Source organism: Lolium perenne, chromosome 2, assembly GCF_019359855.2.
Source record: "Lolium perenne isolate Kyuss_39 chromosome 2, Kyuss_2.0, whole genome shotgun sequence".
Taxonomy (NCBI): Eukaryota; Viridiplantae; Streptophyta; class Magnoliopsida; order Poales; family Poaceae; genus Lolium; species Lolium perenne.
This window is the reverse complement of record NC_067245.2, coordinates 57,507,917-57,528,761: the sequence shown is the minus strand read 5'-3', so window position 1 is coordinate 57,528,761 and position 20,845 is coordinate 57,507,917. Positions and strand designations below refer to the sequence as shown.

At 45.1% G+C, this 20,845-nt stretch overlaps 1 protein-coding gene across 2 annotated transcripts; it reads left to right on the top strand.

Annotated features, from left to right (window-relative positions):
* The first annotated feature begins 7,395 nt into the window (after positions 1-7,395).
* Positions 7,396-20,804, top strand: LOC127322817 (uncharacterized). 2 transcript variants are annotated; one of them, XM_051351225.2, is made up of 6 exons: positions 7,396-8,192; positions 10,161-10,246; positions 10,329-10,433; positions 10,511-11,302; positions 11,510-11,732; positions 19,451-20,804. In XM_051351225.2, exons 1-6 carry the CDS (start codon positions 7,892-7,894, stop codon positions 20,515-20,517), a joined length of 2,574 nt encoding a protein of 857 aa, XP_051207185.1. In that variant the 5' UTR covers positions 7,396-7,891; the 3' UTR covers positions 20,518-20,804. The 2 variants fall into 2 exon arrangements, with proteins under 2 accessions (XP_051207185.1, XP_051207186.1); XM_051351226.2 differs by lacking the exon at positions 7,396-8,192 and adding an exon at positions 9,098-9,570.
* The last annotated feature ends 41 nt before the right edge of the window (positions 20,805-20,845 follow it).

Sequence of the window (20,845 nt, the reverse complement as noted above, 5' to 3'; positions counted from 1 at the left end):
AATTGGACGAAATCAAGGCCCACGATCTTATATTTCCACGAAGCTTCCAGAACACCGGAGAGGGACCAGAGGGGAGGCCCATGGCCCCCACACAGTATGGCGGCGCGGCCAGAGGAGGGGGCGCGCCCCCCTGGTGTGTGGGACCCCCAGACCCCTTCCGACTCCGTTTCTTCGCCTATATAAGTCGTCGTGACCTAAAACTTCAACACCAATAAGCCACGGGACGAGAAAAGTTACGCAGCCGCCGCCATCGCGAAGCCAAGTTCGGGGGACAGAAGTCTCTGTTTCGGCACACCGCCGGGACGGGGAATTGCCCCCGGAAGCCATCTCCATCGACACCACCGCCATCTTCATCGCCGCTGCTGTCTCCCATGATGAGGAGGGAGTAGTTCTCCCTCGAGGCTAAGGGCTGTACCGGTAGCTATGTGGTTCATCTCTCTCTCTCATGTGATCTCTATGTGATCATGAGCTTTGTGATCTAGTTGAATATCATCTATGTGCTACTCTAGTGATGTTATTAAAGTACTCTATTCCTCCTTCATGATGTAATGGTGACAGTGTGTGCATCATGTAGTACTTGGCATAGGTTATGATTGTAATCTCCTGTAGATTATGAAGTTAACTATTACTATGATAGTATTGATGCGATCTATTCCCCATTTCATAGCTTCAAGGTGACAGTGTGTATGCTATGTTAGTACTTGGTCTAAATTGCAACGGTCTATTATGCTCTAGAGGTTACTTAAATATGAACACCGAATGTTGTGGCGCTTGTTAACTCCTGCTTGAGGGAGCTCTTGTAGCCCTACACAATGAATGGTGTTTGTTATCCAACAAAAGAGTGTATGTAGCACAAAGGAAGAGAAGTTATTTATTTATGTGATCATTGTTGAGAGTGTCCACTAGTGAAAGTAGGATCCCTAGGCCTTGTTCCCGAATAGAAAAGTTACACCACAGAGAATTGCCTCCCACGCCAGCAAGCTATTTTCTGGCACCGTTTCCAATAAGTTCTGCTACATGTTTACTTGCTGCCATATTTATTTCAGATTGCTATTACCACTCATATTCATCCATATTACTTGTATTTCACTATCTCTTCGCCGAACTAGTGCACCTATACATCTGACAAGTGTATTAGGTGTGTTGGGGACACAAGAGACTTCTTGTATCTTAATTGCAGGGTTGCTTGAGAGGAATATCTCTGACCTCTACCTCCCTAAGTTCGATAAACCTTGGGTGATTCACTTAAGGGAAACTTGCTGCTATTCTACAAACCTCTGCTCTTCGAGGCCCAACACTGTCTACAGGAATAGAAGCGTGCGTAGACATCAGGCCCCCCCCTTGGGCGCACCGCCTTGTGGGGTGGGGCCCCCCTGGCTCCCCTCTGGCCCCTCTTCGGTGCTTTGGAAGCTTCCGGGAAAAATAATATACTGGGCGTTGATTTCGTCCAATTCCGAGAATATTTCCTTTGTAGGATTTCTGGAACCAAAAACAGCAGAAAACAGGAACTGGCACTTCGGCATCTTGTTAATAGGTTAGTTCCGGAAAACGCATCAAAACGATATAAAGTGTGAACAAAACATGTAGGTAATGTCATAAAACTATCATGGAACATAAGAAATTATAGATACGTTGGAGACGTATCAAGCATCCCCAAGCTTAGTTCCTACTCGCCCTCGAGTAGGTAAACGATAACAAGGATAATTTCTTAAGTGACATGCTACCAACATGATCTTGATCAATACTATTGTAAAGCATATGAGATGAATGAAGTGATTCAAAGCAATGGTAAAGATAATGACTAAACAATTGAATCATATAGCAAAGACTTTTCATGAATAGTACTTTCAAGACAAGCATCAATAGGACTTGCATAGGAGTTAACTCATAAAGCAATAGATTCAAAGTAGAAGGCATTGAAGCAACACAAAGGATGATTAAGTTTTAGCAATTGCTTTCAACTTGTAACATGTATATCTCATGGATAGTTGTCAACATAAAGCAATATAACAAGTGCAATAAGTAAACATGTAAGAATCAATGCACACAGTTGACACAAGTGTTGGCTTCTAAGATAGAAAGAAGTAGGTAACTGACTCAACATAAAGTAAAAGAATGGCCCTTCGCAGAGGGAAGCATGGATTACTATTTTTGTGCTAGAGCTTTTCATTTTGAAAACATAGAAACAATTTTGTCAACGGTAGTAATAATTCATATGTGTTATGCATAATACATCTTATAAGTTGCAAGCCTCATGCATAGAATACCAATAGTGCTTGCACCTTGTCCTAATTAGCTTGGATTAACACGGATTATCATTGCATAACATATGTTTCAACCAAGTGTCACAAAGGGGTACCTCTATGCCGCATGTACAAAGGTCTAAGGAGAAAGTTCGCATTGGATTTCTCGCTTTTGATTATTCTCAACTTAGACATCCATACCGGGACAACATAGACAACAGATAATGGACTCCTCTTTTAATGCTTAAGCATTCAACAACAAATAATATTCTCATAAGAGATTGAGGATTAGTGTCCAAACTGAAACTTCCACCATGATTCATGGCTTTAGTTAGCGACCCAATGTTCTTCTCTAACAATATGCATACTCAAACCATTTGATCATGAAAATCGCCCTTACTTCAGACAAGACGAACATGCATAGCAACTCACATGATATTCAACAAAGGTGTAAAAGTTGATGGCGTCCCCAGAAACATGGTTATCGCTCAACAAGCAACTTATAAGAAATAAGATACATAAGCTACATATTCTTTACCACAATAGTTTTTAAGGCTATTTTCCCATGAGCTATATATTGCAAAGACAAAGAGTAGAATTTTAAAGGTAGCACTCAAGTAATGTACTTTGGAATGGCAGAGAAATACCATGTAGTAGGTAGGTATGGTGGACACAAATGGCATGAATTTTTGGCTCAAGGATTTGGATGCACGAGAAGAATTCCCTCTCAATACAAGGCTTTGGCTAGCAAGGTTGTTTGAAGCAAACACAAGTATGAACCGGTACAGCAAAACTTACATAAGAACATATTGCAAGCATTATAAGACTCTACACTATCTTCCTTGTTGTTCAAACACTTCACCAGAAAATATCTAGACTCTAGAGAGACCAATCATGCAAACCAAATTTTAACAAGCTCTATGGTAGTTCTTCATTAGTAGGTGCAAAGTACATGATGCAAGAGCTTAAACATGATCTATTTGAGCACAACAATTGCCAAGTATCAAATTATTCAAGACAATATGCTAATTACCACATGAAGCATTTTCTGTTTCCAACCATATAACAATTAACGAAGCGGTTTTTAACTCCGCCATGAACATTAAAGATAGAACTAAGAACACCAGTGTTCATATGAAAAAGCGGAGCGTGTCTCTCTCCCACACAAGCACGAATTTATTCAGAGAATGAAAAATAACAAAACGAAAATAAAAGCACACAGACGCTCCAAGTAAAGTACATAAGATGTGATGGAATAAAAATATAGTTTCACTAGAGATGACCTGATAAGTTGTTGATGAAGAAGGAGATGCCTTGGGCATCCCCAAGCTTAGACGCTTGGGTCTTCTAATATGCAGGGATGAACCACGGGGGCATCCCCAAGATTAGACTCTTCACTCTTCTTGATCACATTATATCATCCTCCTCTCTTGACCCTTGAAAACTTCCTCCACACCAAACTCGAAACAAACTCATTAGAGGGTTAGTGCATAATCAAAATATCACATGTTCAGAGGTAACACAATCATTCTTAACACTTCTGGACATTGCCCAAAGCTACTGGAAGTTCATGGAACAAAGAAATACATTCAACATAGTAAAAGAGGCAATGCGAAATAAAAGGCAGAATCTGTCAAAACAGAACAGTCCGTAAAGACGAATTTTTCTGGGACACTTAACTTGCTCAGATGAAAAAGCTCAAATTGAATGAAAGTTGCGTACATATCTGAGGATCACGCATGTAAATTGGCAGATTTTTCTGAGTTACCTACAGACGGGACAGCTCAATTTCGTGACAGTAAGAAATCTGTTTCTGCGCAGTAATCCAAATCTAGTATCAACCCTACTATCAAAGACTTTACTTGGCACAACAATGCAATAAAATAAAGATAAGGAGAGGTTGCTACAGTAGTAACAACTTCCAAGACTCAACAAAACAGTATCAAAATAAAAACATGGGTTATCTCCCAAGAAGTGCTTTCTTTATAGCCATTAAGATGGGCTCAGTAATTTTAATGATGCTCGCGCAAGAAATAAGAGTTGAAGCAAAAGAGAGCATCAAGAAGAAAATTCAAAACACATTTAAACCTAACCCACTTCCTATGGAAAGGAATCTTGTAAATAAACAAGTCATGTAAGCATAATGCAACAAGCATAGAAAGGCAACACAAGCGCAACTTCAAGATTCTCAACATAAAGAGGGGAAACTTAATATTATTAAGATGCATATAACCATGTTTCCCTCTCTCATAATAACTTTCAGTGGCATCATGAACAAACTCAACAATATAAGTATCACATAAAGCATTCTTATTCACATGCATAAAAGTATCATTACTCTCCACATAAGCATAATCAATTTTATTAGTAATAGTGGGAGTAAAACTACCATAACCATCATTGTAATCATCATAAATTGCAGGCATGGTATAATCATGATAACCTTTATCCTCCATAGTAGGTGGCACCAAAATACCACTATCATTATAATCATCATAAATAGGAGGTAAAGTATCATCAAAGAAAATTTTCTCCTCAAAACTTGGGGGACTAAAAATATCATGCTCATCAAAACCAGCTTCCCCAAGCTTAGAATTTTTCATAGCATTAGCAACAATGGTGTTCAAAGCATTCATACTAATAACATTCCCATTAGCATGCATATAAAGTTCCATGGGTTTTTTAATTCTCTCTTCAAACACATCATGTCCTAATTCAAGATAAAGTTCATAAAGATCTCTCATTTTGTTGTTGTTTTCCATTAAGCCTAACTAGTGAAAACAAGAAACAAAAAGATATAATTGTAGGATCTAAAGGAAATACTTTCGAGCACTTACACACCGGCAACAGTGCTAGGAAATAGCCTAGTAGTCGGAGGATGTGAATACCTTTTACCTTACCTCCCCGGCAACGGCGCCAGAAAATAGCTTGATGTCTACGCACGCTTCTATTCCTGTAGACAGTGTTGAGCCTCCAAGAGCAGAGGTTTGTAGAACAGCAGCAAGTTTCCCTTAAGTGAATCACCCAAGGTTTATCGAACTTAGGGAGGTAGAGGTCAGAGATATCCCTCTCAAGCAACCCTGCAATTACGATACAAGAAGTCTCTTGTGTCCCCAACACACCTAATACACTTGTCAGATATATAGGTGCACTAGTTCGGCGAAGAGATAGTGAAATACAGGTGGTATAGATGGTGGTAATATTGCAGGAAGTAAAGATGCAGTAAAACAGTAAACAAGCGATGTTTGCAGTATTTGGAAACAAGGCCTAGGGATCATACTTTCACTAGTGGACACTCTCAACATTGATCACATAACAAATAAATAACATCTCCTCACTTGTGCTACATACACTCTCTTGTTTGATAACAAACACCATTCATTGTGTAGGGCTAGAAGAGCTCCCTCAAGCCGGAGTAAACAAGCTCCACAACATTCGGAATTCATATTTAAGTAACCTCTAGAGCATAATAGACCGTTGCAATTTAGACCGAGTACTAACATAGCATACACACCGTCACCAATAGCTATGAAAGGGGGAATAGATCACATCAATACTATCATAGTAATAGTTAACTCCATAATCTACAAGAGATTACAATCATAACCCCGCCAAGTACTACATGATGCACACACTGTCAACATTACATCATGGAGGAGGAATAGACTACTTTAATAACATCACTAGAGTAGCACATAGATTAATAGTGATACAAAGCTCATGATCACATAAAGATCACACCATGGGAGAGAGAGATGAACCACATAGCTACCGGTAGAGCCCTCAGCCTCGGGGGAGAACTACTCCCTCCTCATCATAGGAGACAACAATGGCGATGAAGATGGCGGTGATGTCGATGGAGATGCCTTCCGGGGGCACTTCCCTGTCCCGGCGGCGTGCCGAAACAGAGACTTTTGTCCCCCGAACTTGGCTTCGCGATGGCGGCGGCTGCGTAACTTTTCTCGTCCCGTGGCTTATTCTCTTAGGGTTTTCGCGACGGAGGCTTTAAGTAGGCGAAATGGCAGCCTCAGAGGAGTCCTGGTGGGGCCACACCATAGGGGGGCGCGCCCCCCCCCTTGGCCGCGCCGCCTTGTGGGGTGGGGCCCCCCTGGCTCCCCTCTGGCCCCTCTTCGGCGCTCTGGAAGCTTCCGAGAAAAATAAGATACTGGGCGTTGATTTCGTCCAATTCCGAGAATATTTCCTTTGTAGAATTTCTGGAACCAAAAACAGCAGAAAACAGGAACTGACACTTCGGCATCTTGTTAATAGGTTAGTTCCGGAAAACGCATCAAAACGATATAAAGTGTGAACAAAACATGTAGGTAATATCATAAAACTAGCATGAAACATAAGAAATTATAGATACGTTGGAGACGTATCAGGCGACAATCAAAACCCATCTAGGGTTCCACCCCTCTCGCCGGCGACGACACCGGTCCGCTCCGTCTCCGGTGGCCTTGGGCCTTGGAGGTGTGTCGGACCACGGCCTCTTGCGGCGGAAGGTTTTTCGTTCTTTGTTCAGTCTATTTTTTAGTGTCTTCTTCAGGATGTTGATGCGGCGGCTACGTCCTGAAGTTAGAATAAGATCCTCCCCGCTCTATCCTCGCTCTTGTGGTGCATTTAGCGTCGCTGGAGGACGCGTGGAGTCGTATGTCCGGCAGATCTCGTAGGATCTAGCCGTTTTTCGTGTTCGTTTGTGTGTTTTCAGATCAGTCTCTTCCGATCTACGATTATTAGTAATGGCGATGATTGCTGCTCTAGTGTGCTGGTCCTTTGTACCCTTAGCTCAACGACTTTCCGTCTGTGTGTTACAACAAGCTCTACTAAGACAAGTTTTTTTCCGACTTCAGTGATGGAGGAGTGATGACGGCAGCGCGCCTTCGGCTTGTGCTAGTGATTGTAGTCTTCATTAGGTGGTCTAAAGACCTATTTGTAATTTTTATTCTTCTCTGTACTACTACTTGATGATTTTTAATAGATTGGTGAAATTTGGAAAAAAAAAGTGTCATGTCACGCTGTTTTTGACCTTGTTTTTTCTTCTAAGTTTTACCAGACCAGGGAAAAACCCAAGCACTTTTCGTGTTCAGCCCCAAGGAAAACCACGCGAGATGCGGGACAGAGAAAAAGAGACGGGGGAACACAGTAGATTCCTCTTTCAAGCACCCACCCTCCCTCACCCTCCTCCTTCCCACCTGTCCGCCTCCCCTCCCCTCCCACCTCCCTTCTCGCTCCTCCTCCGCCGCCCCCGCCTTCTCGGGAGGGCTGTTCTTCCACGCACTCCGCCTCCCTGCTGCCGCTCCTCCGACAACGCCGCCGCCGCCATCTTTCTTGGATTTTTTTTTGACAGTTTCTGGTGGGCAAACCAGCCCAAGAACCCGCCGGCGGCTGCCCCTGGTTCCATGGAAGGCTTCTTGGTCTGCCTGAACCCCTTCCGATTCAAGCCGATTTGGCCTGCCAGAACCGCCCCCAAGTCCCCTTGAAGCCCCACACATCCTCCTCCCCCGGGGATTGCAACGAATCCCCGGCCGCCGCCCTTCCCCAACCCCCACTTTCCCTCGCTAATCTGAAGCTCCCCGCGCAATTCCCGCTTTCCCTGCCGCCAAAGGCCCCTTCTTTTGTCTCCGGGCGCGCGCGCGCGTCCTGCAAGGATGGCGAGGGAGGACGACGGCCCGGAGTTCGTGAGGTGGAGGGAGGAGTTCCTCTCGCAGGAGAAGGGCAGCCGCGTCGTGCATTACTACCTGGAGGACGCCGCGGGCGTGCCCCACCTTGCGGTCGTCGGCAAGGAGCGGAGCCTGCGCCACATGCTCTACGTCGTGTCGGAGGACTTCCATGGGCCCGAGGGTTCCGGCGGTGCTGATGGCCAGGGGATGTTCGCCCGCAAGTGGCGCTCACGCCGTGAGGTGGTGGATTGGCTCGAGTCTTTCCTTCCGGCCAAGACCCTCACATCAAGTAACTCCCATCTCCTCTGTTTCTAAACATTTGGTACTAGTACATGAATTCGGCTGATACCATCTGTTATTGTTGTTTCTTCAAGTTAAAATGCTATGCTGTGTAGTGTTTCTGAAACCTAGAAACTTAGCCACAATTATTTATCTCGGCATTGATATTTTTCTATAAATTATAACTTGCATAGTTTTGCTACATCAGTCCTCACTAGAGAAGCTTGTTTTGAGATTGACACAATCAGGCATGTTCAAACCTTTAAAGGGCATGTCCGTCTGTAATATACAAATTAAAAAGACCTAAACGGCATAGTTGAGGTCCTCTGCTCAAATTTTATCTCAAACTGAATTGCGGTAACATTCATTAGCATAAACCTTTGGATGACCACTTGATAGTCTGTTGGATGATTGGTAAGATGTGATATGCGATAACATGGTTTCTATTGCACTCTACAGACATTCCCATGAGTCCATTCAACCGTGATTTTACAACTAGGAAGGGGGACAAGTAGGCATGCCCATTCCTTGCTTTTACGGTTTGGCAAAATCGGAGACCTCTTCATTAAAGCATGAACAACCATACATACATGAATACAAGATTGTGCAGTAAGTCACGGGGCTGTGTATCTTAGAAACTGGCAATAAACGCCCCTGAGTAGGGAAAATTCAAAATTGTGGAAGCAGGGAAAATTTTACACACATTTTTAGTATGTGTGTACTGCATAATCATACCAGTACCAGTTACCAGGAACGATTTTTAAACAGCACTAAGATTTAACGTAGCAAACTCATCTAGTTCTAATAATGCCTTCAGGAAAGAACTGCGGAACATCTTTGTGGTTAGTTCACTAGGATGTGATGGATTTTTTTATCAAGGTTTTGCCTGTCCATGATTGTGAAAATATGGTTTCACAGTTTAGACGGTTTAGGCTAGTTCATTTTGCACATCCCTAGAGGCAAGGGCGTGCCAGGAAACTTGGAAACCATCCAAATAAGGTACAATGTTTTGGTCAGGACCGAGAATTCAGTAGGGTAGGTTTTGGGCATAAACATACCCTTGTTTATTTAGAGAAAAAATAACCATGGTCGAACCTTGATTAGAAAGCCAGACAAAGAGGCCTTGTAGAATGACACAGACTCCAATTTGCAAGAGAAGTATTATAGTGATAACAGGAAGTACTCGGCAACCTAGCAGCTTAGCAAAGTACAATTCACTTCAGTAACTGACAACCACTAAGAATACCAAGTGCTTCACCAAGGACACCTGGGAACTGATGAGAGCTTTAACCCGCTCCAAGATGTCTTCATCAGCCCTTGATTACCAAAGCTCGGCCTGCACCACCACACTTGAGATGACTCCCGTGGCCACAAGCATCTTCATACTAGTTAAGATTCAGTTATATTCTTATCAGTTATCTTCATTTATTTGCTGCTGAAGATATAAACCACCTATGCTTTCTATTCAACTTGTTGGTGGTAGGAGTGACAATGGGCTGGATAAGATCAATTATGTGTCCTTTTCCCACCGTAGTATAAAAATGCCATATTGCTGGATGGAATGAAAAGGCCATAGGAGTGCGAGCTCGATTGGATAGTTTCAAAGAAAAAAATATACATTTAGTAGCAAAGTCCAAGGCTTCAAGCTGTAAACAATTTTAGTAATAGAACTCCCTCTGTCTTGGCAAAAAAAAAAATTACTGTCTCACTATATTCTCATATATTTAATAAGTATGCCAGAATGCTAATTGGGAAAATCGCTTCTTTGTATATGATCCCATGGGAAGGAGATGGACCTTCTGAGCTTCTTCACGTTCTTTGCAGTTATTCTTTTCCTGGCTGCATTTCTTACGCATAATGTTTCGATTACCTGTCTGGCCATTCATGTTCGACATATAAGTATATAACTTGTATGATCAACACCTGTATTATTTTTGTGCCTCAGTGATATTAATATCTGATAGCTTGTTCATTCCAGATTTTTCAAAATTTGGACCTCGTATGGGCAATGATGTTGGATTAGATGGATACAGTGAAACTGGTAGCTTTGTGTGTCACAATCTGGTATGCAATCATTTGTAACTTTGCATATGGTTTCTCTACATCTTTTGCAAACATGTTGATAATTTTTCAATTACGTTGTTAGGGAAAAACTTGCAGTTCGGATATTATGTGGTCTGGTCCGTTCTGGACCTGTAGCAAGCAGCTTCAGCACTATCAAGCCTTTTGTCGTAATGGAACCACAATATCTGTAAGTTTTTTTATGGACTCTCTGTAAACTCAGCTTCTGGATCATTATTTAATTGTGTATGATGTCTAATTTGGCAGACCCACTCTTTTGCACTTGTCATGTCGGAGGAGGAAAATCGCTATCTCGCATACTTGGAGGATATGTATGAAGATAAGAAGGGACTTAAGAAGGTTAAAGTGCGTTGGTTTCACCAGAACCAGGAATTTGCTTGTGCTATACCTCCTCCTGCTCCTCATCCTTGTGAAGTTTTCATCACTTCTTATTCTCAAGTAATCAGTGTTGAGTGTGTCGATGATATTGCAACAGTTTTAACCCCCGAGCATTATGAAAAATGTCTGGACACATTGCCAAATTGTTCTTTGGTGGGGATGCGTTTCTGCTTTCGTCAGTACAGCAAAAATAAATTTAAGCACTTTGACTTGAGAACATTGCGTGGATATTTTAGTCAAGCTGCTGTTTTGTCGTTGAAAGTTTCACCTGAGAAAGAAAAGGATGGATCTGATATCATAAGGGTAGTCAAACATTGCTCACCTGGGAAGACCAAGTTTTCGAAGGAGTTTGAGAGGCTTTATTCAAAATGTTTGGGTACCAAAATCTGCCGAGGCCCACAAGCAGATTCTATACCATCTTATCAGAACCTAAATAATAAGCAATCTCCTGGAAAACATATCTCAGTTAAGTTTATAGGCCCCCAGAATCAGCATGTGCCAACCTACAGTGTTGGCGACAAGATAGAGGTCTTGTCTCAGGACAGCGGCATTGTAGGCTGCTGGTTCAGGTGTACAGTTCTGAAGCCATGTACTAGTCATAACAAACTGAAGATTCAATATGATGATCTCCAAAATGCTGATGATTGTGGTAGACTGGAGGTATGACTAACTTATCTTAGTATGACCATTAAGTTGGATTTGTATTTGAAGGGAAAATTTATCACAATATTTGGCATCTTGTTACTCCTTCTATTTTCCCTAATATTGCAATTTATTCTGTTTTTCCTGCATAAGTGTATATTTTGATAGCACGGATGAGGTTCTTTCTTGCCGTGTCAGTTGAACTTCTCTTATTCTGCTGTGTAGGAGCGTGTACCTGCCTCTACATTGGCTCTTCCTGATAAACTTGGACTAAGATGCCCAGGCAGGCTCAGAATCAGGCCACGTCCTCAACAAAATACTTTGGTTGATGACACTGCTCTTTTACCTGGAAGTGCTGTTGATGTCTGGCAGTTCAGCGGCTGGTGGGAAGGAATTGTCATCAGTGCAGATTCCAGTTCATCTGATAGTCTGCAAATATATTTCCCAGGTGCCTTTTCTTACTGAAATGATGTTTTCCCATGCTTAATTTTGTCTTGATAGAATGTTGGTGTAATACACAACAACAACAACAACAACAACAACAACAAAAACAACGAAGCCTTTCAGTCCCAAACAAGTTGGGGTAGGCTAGAGTTGAAACCCATAAGATCTCGAAGCCAAGTCATGGTTCCGGAACGTGGATAGCTAACTTCCACGCACCCCTGTCCATGGCTAAATCTTTGTCGATATTCCAAACCTTCAGGTCTCTCTTAACGGACTCCTCCCATGTCAAGTTTGGTCTACCACGACCCCTCTTAACATTATCAGCACGCTTTATCCGTCCGCTATGCACTGGCGCTTCCTGAGGCCTCCGTTGGATATGTCCAAACCATCTGAGACGATGTTGGATCAGCTTCTCTTCAATCGGTGCTACCTCAACTCTCTCCCGTATAACGTCATTCCGTACCCGATCCTTTCTTGTGTGGCCACATATCCATCTCAACATGCGCATCTCCACTTAACTGTTGGATATGTCGTCTCTTTGTTGGCCAACACTCCGCGCCATACAACATCGCAGGTCGGATAGCTGTCCTATAAAACCTGCCTTTTAGCTTTTGTGGCACTCTCTTGTCACAGAGTACGCCAGAAGCTTGGCGCCACTTCATCCAACCAGCCTTGATTCGGTGGCCCACATCTTCATCGATGTCGCCATCGTTCTGCAACATGGACCCCAAATATCGAAAAGTATCTCTCTTCGGTACCACCTGCCCATCAAGGCTAACCTCTCCCTCGTCGTGCCTAGTAGAACTGAAACTGCACCTCATGTATTCAGTTTTAGTTCTACTAAGCCTAAAACCTTTCGATTCTAGAGTTCGCCTCCACAACTCTAACTTTCTATTAACCCCCGTTCGACTATCATCGACTAGCACCACATCATCCGCAAAGAGCATACACCATGGGATATCTCCTTGTATATCCCTTGTAACCTCATCCATCACCAAATCAAAAAGATAAGGGCTCAAAGCTGACCCTTGGTGTAGCCCTATGCTAATTGGAAAGTCATCAGTGTCGCCATCACTTGTTCGAACTCTTGTCACAACATTATCATACATATCCTTGATGAGGGTAATGTACTTTATTGGGACTTTGTGTTTCTCCAAGGCCCACCACATGACATTCCGAGGTATCTTATCATAGGCCTTCTCCAAATCAATGAACACCATATGAAGGTCCTTCTTTTGCTCCCTATATCTCTCCATCAGCTGTCGTACCAAGTGTTAGAGTAATTCTTGCTTAGGAGTTAGCTAGTACCTTCTAGTAGTACTGTAGGTGCTGGTATGTTCTAGTATGTTCTAGGAGTACATTACATATGTAAGTCTTAGCCAGTAGAACACTCTGGATAACTCTACTAGTAGATAGCTATAAAAGGATAGCAGTAGAAAGCTCTAGAAGGCTACATGTTGTACCTAGCCTGTATCCTATAAATAGCACTATGCAATACAAGCTGCATGAAGCTTTTGGCAGCATCACAAAACCAGACCACTTCCCACACACTACACTACCTGTGAGCTAGCTAGCAAGGCTAACAATTGGTATCAGAGCCTTGGTGAAGATAGAGCCTTGGTGAAGATAGGATCCTGAGAGATGGTGTCAGCTCCAGTTGGAGGTGTTGCTGGCAGTCCGCCTCGCCAGCCACGGCGCCGTTCCCCTTCACCACCACCAAGACGACCGCGCTACCGTGAAGCAGGAAGGCGCGAGGTTGTGGTCGAGCGAGTCGTGAAGGACGTCGGCGGTGGCAGTTACCCGATGCTGACGCGGACGAACTACACCGAATGGAGCCTCCTCATGAAGGTGAAGCTGCAGGCTCGGGGCATCTGGGATGCAATTGAGCTCGGCGCCGACGACTACCAGGAAGATCGAATGGCGCTGGAGGCCATCTTGCAAGCGGTGCCACCAGAAATGATGGCTGGACTAGCCGTCAAGCGGACAGCGAAGGAGGCGTGGGAGGCGATTCGAGCCATGCGCGTCGGTTCAGATCGCATGCGGAAGGGCAAGGTGCAGCAGCTAAAGAAGGAATTTGAGATGATCTCATTCCGCGACGGGGAGTCTGTTGATGATTTCGCGCTACGACTTACGAACCTCGTCACAAGCCTCGCCACGCTCGGAGCACCAATCGACGAAACTCAAGTCGTCGAGAAGTTTTTGCGGGTTGTGCCGCCAAGGCTGTCGCAGATAGCCCTTGCGATCGAGACCCTCCTTGACACTTCTGATATGTCATTGGAGGAAGTCACCGGCCGGTTGAAGGCAGCTGAGGATCGTCTCGAGTCGCCTGAGCCGGCGCGTGAGCAGGGCAAGCTCCTACTCACTGAGGAGCAATGGCTAGAGAGGATGAAGGGGCGCCAAGGAGGCAGCTCCTCCAGGCCTGCACGCAGCAGCGGACAGCGACAACGACGGCCACCACGTAAGAAGGTTGGAGAAGGCAACGACGATCGTGCAGCGGCTAGGGACGGCCCGCGAGATGACACATGCCACAACTGCGGCCGTCGCGGCCATTGGGCCAAGGATTGCAGGCAACCCCGGAGAAACAGGGCATACCTGGCCGAAGCAGAGGAAGATGATGAGGAGCCTGCACTCCTCATGGCGCAGGTCTGCACCAGCCATGGTGGTGCAACAAAGCACTACTCCAGCTCCAGCCATGCCGGTGGAGAAAAGTGAAGCTCCAGCTGCCATGGTGGTGCAGCAGAATGTTGCTCCAGCCCAGGCCATTGTGGTGCAGGATAGCACCATCACAGCTCCAGAGCATGTTCCTCTTCACATCGACGAGCCGAAGGCAAAAGCTTACCTTGGGACGAGCAGCGACGAAGAACGAATCGAGGGCTGGTACCTCGACACCGGCGCTACAAATCACATGACGGGCCATCGAGACGCCTTTGCTGAAATTAACCGTACAATCACCGGCACTGTCAAATTCGGCGATGGCTCGGTCGTGGAAATCAAGGGCATGGGCACCAACATCTTTGCAGGCAGAAATGGTGAACACAAGGCTCTCAGCGGCGTCTACTACATCCCACGCCTGAAGAACTCGATCATCAGCATTGGTCAACTTGACGAGAGCGACGCATGCGTGCTGATCAGGAGAGGTGTGCTTCGCATATGGGATCAGCAAGGACGACTCCTTGTTCGGGTCACACGCGGCCGGAATCGCCTCTATCTCCTCCATCTTGAGATTGCGCGGCCAATTTGTCTCTCTGCCCGCCGCGATGATATTGCTTGGCGCTGGCATGAGCGATTTGGGCATCTCAACTTTGATGCTTTGGAGAAGATGGGACGCCTCGCCATGGCATGTGGGCTGCCACGGCTGGAACACGTGGAGCAGTTCTGCGACACATGCGTCATCACGAAGCATCGCCGCAGCCCGTTCCCTCGGCAAGCAAGGTATCGTGCACAGGAGCCACTTGAGCTTGTCCACGGCGACATCTGCGGTCCCATTTCGCCGGCGACACCTGGAGGCCGGCGCTACTTCTTGCTGTTGGTGGATGACGCCACTCGCTACATGTGGGTGATGCTCCTGGCAGCCAAGAATGATGCAGCAGATGCCATCAAAAGAGTTCAGGCAGCAGCAGAAGCTCAAAGCGGACGCAAACTGCGTGTGTTCCGCACGGACAACGGCGGTGAGTTCACCTCAACAGATTTTGCATCCTATTGCGCTGATGACGGAATCGAGCGCCACTTCTCCGCGCCATACGCCCCACAGCAGAATGGCGTCGTCGAGAGGCGGAACCAAACAGTGGTGGCAATGGCACGTTCTTTGCTGAAACAGAGGAGTATGCCAGCTGAATTTTGGGGGGAGGCGGTCAGCACTGCTGTCTTCCTCCTAAACCGAGCTCCCACCAAAGCCCTCACAGGAAAGACTCCTTACGAGGCGTGGCATGGCCGCAAGCCGGCTGTCCACTACCTTCGCACCTTTGGGTGCTTGGCATATGTCAAGGAACAGGGGAACCTACGCAAGCTCGATGACCGCAGCTCTCCCGCTGTCTTCATTGGCTATGAGGATGGAGTAAAGGCATACAGACTGTTGGACCCAGCCACAAGGCGTGTTCGCATCGCTCGTGATGTCATCTTTGATGAAGAGCGAGGTTGGGATTGGGCAGCAGATGGCGGCGAAATCCCCAGCAGCAACTTTGACGTGGAGTATATCAGCTGTCATGCCACAAGACTGCCTAGCCAGGTGTCCAGTTCAGCGGGGGACAGATCTCTGTCTTCGAGACGTGGGGCTCAAGGTGCCTCAACCAACGCCCCACCAACACCTCCATCAGCTCCAGCAACAAGTGTTGCAACCGCATCAACCCCGGTTTTCGTCACGCCACTAGCAGATGATGATGACCGACTGGATGCTGCGCATGGAGACACACCGGTTCGCTATCGCAGGGTCGAAAACCTGATTGGAGACGAACCAGTGCCTGGGCTCGTACCGCGCAACCTCGACTCGAGCTACACTTGGCCAGCACGGGGAGCCGTGCTCATTCGCAGGCCGAGCGCGACAAGGCATGGCAGGCAGCCATGCGCGAGGAAATTGAAGCAGTGGAGCGAAACAACACATGGGAGCTTGTTGACCTGCCACACGGGCATCAACCAATAGGCCTCAAATGGGTCTATAAGTTGAAGAAAAATGAAGCCGGCGAAGTCATCAAACACAAAGCACGGTTGGTCGCTCGTGGCTTCGTCCAGCAAGCCGGCATAGACTTTGATGAAGTCTTTGCTCCCGTCGCTCGCATGGAATCAATCCGGCTGCTGCTTGCTTTGGCTGCCCAGGAGGGGTGGCCCGTCCACCACATGGACGTAAAATCAGCCTTCCTCAATGGAGAACTGAAGGAGGAGGTCTATGTGAAGCAGCCACCGGGTTTCGTCGTCACCGGAGAAGAAGGAAAAGTCCTACGGCTGCGCAAGGCCCTCTATGGTTTGCGGCAAGCTCCGCGGGCATGGAATGCGAAGCTCGACTCCACGCTCAAAGAAATGGGTTTCAAGCAGAGCGAGCACGAGCACGCAATCTACCGGCGCATCACGGGTGACGCAATCTTGCTCATTGGAGTATATGTGGATGATCTGATCATCACAGGTTCGTCCAAGGGAGCAATTGAGAGTTTCAAGGCCGAGATGAAGACAAAATTCCAAATGAGTGACCTTGGATTGTTGTCATTCTATCTCGGAATTGAAGTCCAGCAGCACGGCGATGGCATCAGCCTATGTCAAGCACACTATGCCTCGCGCATCCTACAGCTGGGTGGAATGGAAGGATGCAATCCAGCACACACTCCAATGGAGGAGCGGCTCAAGCTTAGCCGTGAAAGTACAACAAAAGAGGTGGATGCTACGAAGTACCGACAAATCGTTGGCAGCCTACGCTACCTCGTCCACACCAGGCCAGACCTGGCATTTGCTGTTGGGTTCGTCAGTCATTTCATGGAACGACCCACGAAGGAGCATATGATGGCGGTGAAGAGAATTCTTCGCTACGTCGCTGGCACGACCCACTATGGTCTTCACTACCGACGGAAGACAAAGGATGCACATCTAATTGGTTACAGCGACAGCGACCTAGCCGGTGACATTGACACTAGGAAGAGCACGAGCGGCAATCTGTTCTTCCTCGGCAACTGCTTGGTGAGTTGGCAATCTCTCAAGCAAAGGGTGGTTGCTCTGTCTTCATGCGAGGCAGAATATGTCGCGGCCACAACTGCAGCAACTCAAGGTATTTGGCTGGCTCGACTTCTTGGAGAACTTCAAGGAAGAAAAGCCGAGACAGTTGAGCTAATGGTGGACAACAAGTCTGCCCTGGCATTAGCCAAAAATCCAGTCTTCCATGAGCGCAGCAAACATATCGATATTCGGTACCACTTCATTAGAGGCTGCTTGGAAGATGGAAGCATCAACGCCAGCTTCATCAATACTTCAAATCAGCTCGCTGATATTTTGACAAAATCACTTGGGCGAGTGAAGTTTCAGGAGCTGAGAGCTAGAATTGGAATGGTCCAAATCAAGTCAAGCATGAAGAGCAAGGATTAGGGGGAGAATTGTTAGAGTAATTCTTGCTCAGGAGTTAGCTAGTACCTTCTAGTAGTACTGTAGGTGCTGGTATGTTCTAGTATGTTCTAGGAGTACATTACATATGTAAGTCTTAGCCAGTAGAACACTCTGGATAACTCTACTAGTAGATAGCTATAAAAGGATAGCAGTAGAAAGCTCTAGAAGGCTTTAGAAATCTACATGTTGTACCTAGCCTGTATCCTATAAATAGCACTATGCAATACAAGCTGCATGAAGCTTTTGGCAGCATCACAAAACCAGACCACTTCCCACACACTACACTACCTGTGAGCTAGCTAGCAAGGCTAACACCAAGAAGATGGCTCCATCAGCTGTCGTACCAAGAAGAATGTTGGTGTAATACACAAGAGAATAAAATCTAAATGGTTCAGGCAAAAAGTGCTGTTTTCTGCTAGGCTAGATCCCCCAGTTGTTGGAAACATGATGTGATTTATGGATGTACTGTGTCATACTATATCTGTCAAAAATCCATTTTCAACTTTTATACTCCATTCATTCTCTTCAGTTTTAATCTATTATGAAATACGGTATGATGTATGCATAATCATGTTACTATAAACCCGAAAAGGGATATTTTCTCGTTACCCCTAATACTGGTGCCACACTTTTTCTAAAGTTTTCTCCATGTTACGGTGTATCAGCACCATAAGGACACTTTTATTCTTTCTCTGAACGTTGTAAATGTTCTTTATATAATGAAAATGGCGCAGTAGGGATCTTCCCTACTGTTAATGCTAAAAAAAAAGTGCGCTGCATATAATATTGAGAAAAATATCTTATGTAAATCTCAAAGGTAGTGTATTGTGTTTTTTCGACCATGGTGCTGGTATGGCAGTGGGAGTCCAATAAATTTGCGATTTGCAAAAATGTTACTGTTGTAACCTGAAAAGAACATGTTGCAAGTTTTATATACTATCTCTGTTTGTAAATACATAACTTACTAGAAAGCGCTTGTTCAGACTTTTGGAACTTTGAGTAGTGATATATAATAGATATTAAATTTCTTAGATGGAAATAATATGATTAGATTTTGTAGCGTAAAATGTTATCATTGTATAAATTTTCATAATTTTTTACTGAGATATGCACGCAAAAAGTGATAGTCAAAGTTACCGTTTGGTGACCGTGTCAATGTGTAAAACCTCATCTCTTTCTGAAAAGAGAGGGGTATAATACATCGGTGTGGTACGCAAACATCCAGTTTAGAGTCTTGTGATATTCTACGGCAGTTCTCTGGCATTGAGCGAGTCATGACGATTGCACTGTGTTGTGTCGAGTCTCATTACTGTTTTTCGTTGGATAACCATAAAACTTGAGGCACTCCATTGCATTTAGATCAACAATACTTTACTTCAGTGTTAAGGTATAAATCAGTATGTAAATTCCAAAAAGATTGAATTTCCAAAGTCATATCATGATTCACCATTATCTATATTATCTCGTAGAATTGCTTGCAAATGTGAGGAAGCAATTCAATAGACGGAGAAAACAATGTTATTCTTTTACTCCATGTGATATAATTTTCTGCTATATGTCCCCTATGTTTTCTGCATTTCTTCAGGTTACTTTTGCAAGTTTGAACAAAAGGAAGGGCCTGACACAGTTATATTATTGTTCCAGGTGAAAACTTTTTTCGTGTATGCCAGCTAAATGACACAAGAATTTCAAAAGATTGGGTCAAGAGCCACTGGGTACATATAGAAAGGAAGCCAGACGTGCTGTCAAGAATACCTTCGGTTCGTGTGCAAACTAAGCAACCTGATAATGTGAAATCCACTGGTGGTTTGGACTCTAATTCTGCAATATCTGACAAAGAGGCCACTGCTTTGCAAACAAACTCCACTGGCGATAAACAGACAGGGGTTGATGCACAAACCGAGGTTAGTTTGAATGACAAGGCCTCTGCTTCTATAGAGGATGATGAGAAGCAAACAATATTGCAGAAGCAGCCGAGGTGCAATGATGCTGAAGATGACTGCAACGGTGAAGAAACTATGGCTGATACGCGAACTGAGGTTAGTTTCACTGATGCGGCTTCTGCAGCTGTAGAGGATGAACAGCAACCGATATTAGGGAAGAGGCCAAGGGATGATGCTGTGGAACAAAACTGCAATGGGCAAGTGTTCACTGATAAGGGGCCTGCTTTAGATGAGGAGGAGCAAAAGGTATTACAAAAGCGACCTAGGGATGATGATGATGCTGAAGAGCACTGCTACGATGAAGTATTTAGTTTAACTGATACGGCTTCTGCAGCTGTAGAGGATGAAAGGCACACGGTATTAGGGAAGCGGCCTAGGGATGTTGCTGTGGAACAAAACCGCAATGGGCAAGTGTTCACTGATAAGAAGTCTGCTTTAGATGATGAGGAGCAAAAAATATTACGAAAGCGACCTAGGGATGGCGATGATTCTGAACAGCGCTGCAAGGATGAAGTATTTAGTTTGACAAATAAGGCAGCTACTCCTGTAGAGGATGAGAAGGAAACATTACTAGGGAAGCAGCCAAGGGATGATGGCTCTGAACAGCACTGCCGTGACGAAGTATTCAGTTTGACTGATAGGGCCTCTGCTTCTGCGGAGGATGAGAAGCAAACAGTATTAGGGAAGCGGCCTAGGGATGATGATGATGATGATGAACAAGACTGTGAAGGGGAAGTAGGTGTAGATGTAGATGTCAGCAAGTTGTGAAGTTTGGGAAGCTCATACTTCATTGGACTCGATGTACATAGCTATAGATATGGTAATTAACCCCAGTGGTGGGGTTTTACTACTAGGTCGCGGATAGTAGAGTTTGCCGACTTCACCACATCTCTTACACATATTTTACCTAGCTTGTGTATTTTGCTCCTACTAGTTTGTCTCGTATCTGTCCCCAGATATATGGATTGCAGATCAAACAGTGCCCTTGGCAGTCGTATTGTATAGCGGTATGATCTGATTGGTCTTTTGCTTCAAGTTAATCCTCGGTTGCATAAGCTGTCCATCTGTTTGAGAACATTCTTATCCTGGTTTCCTT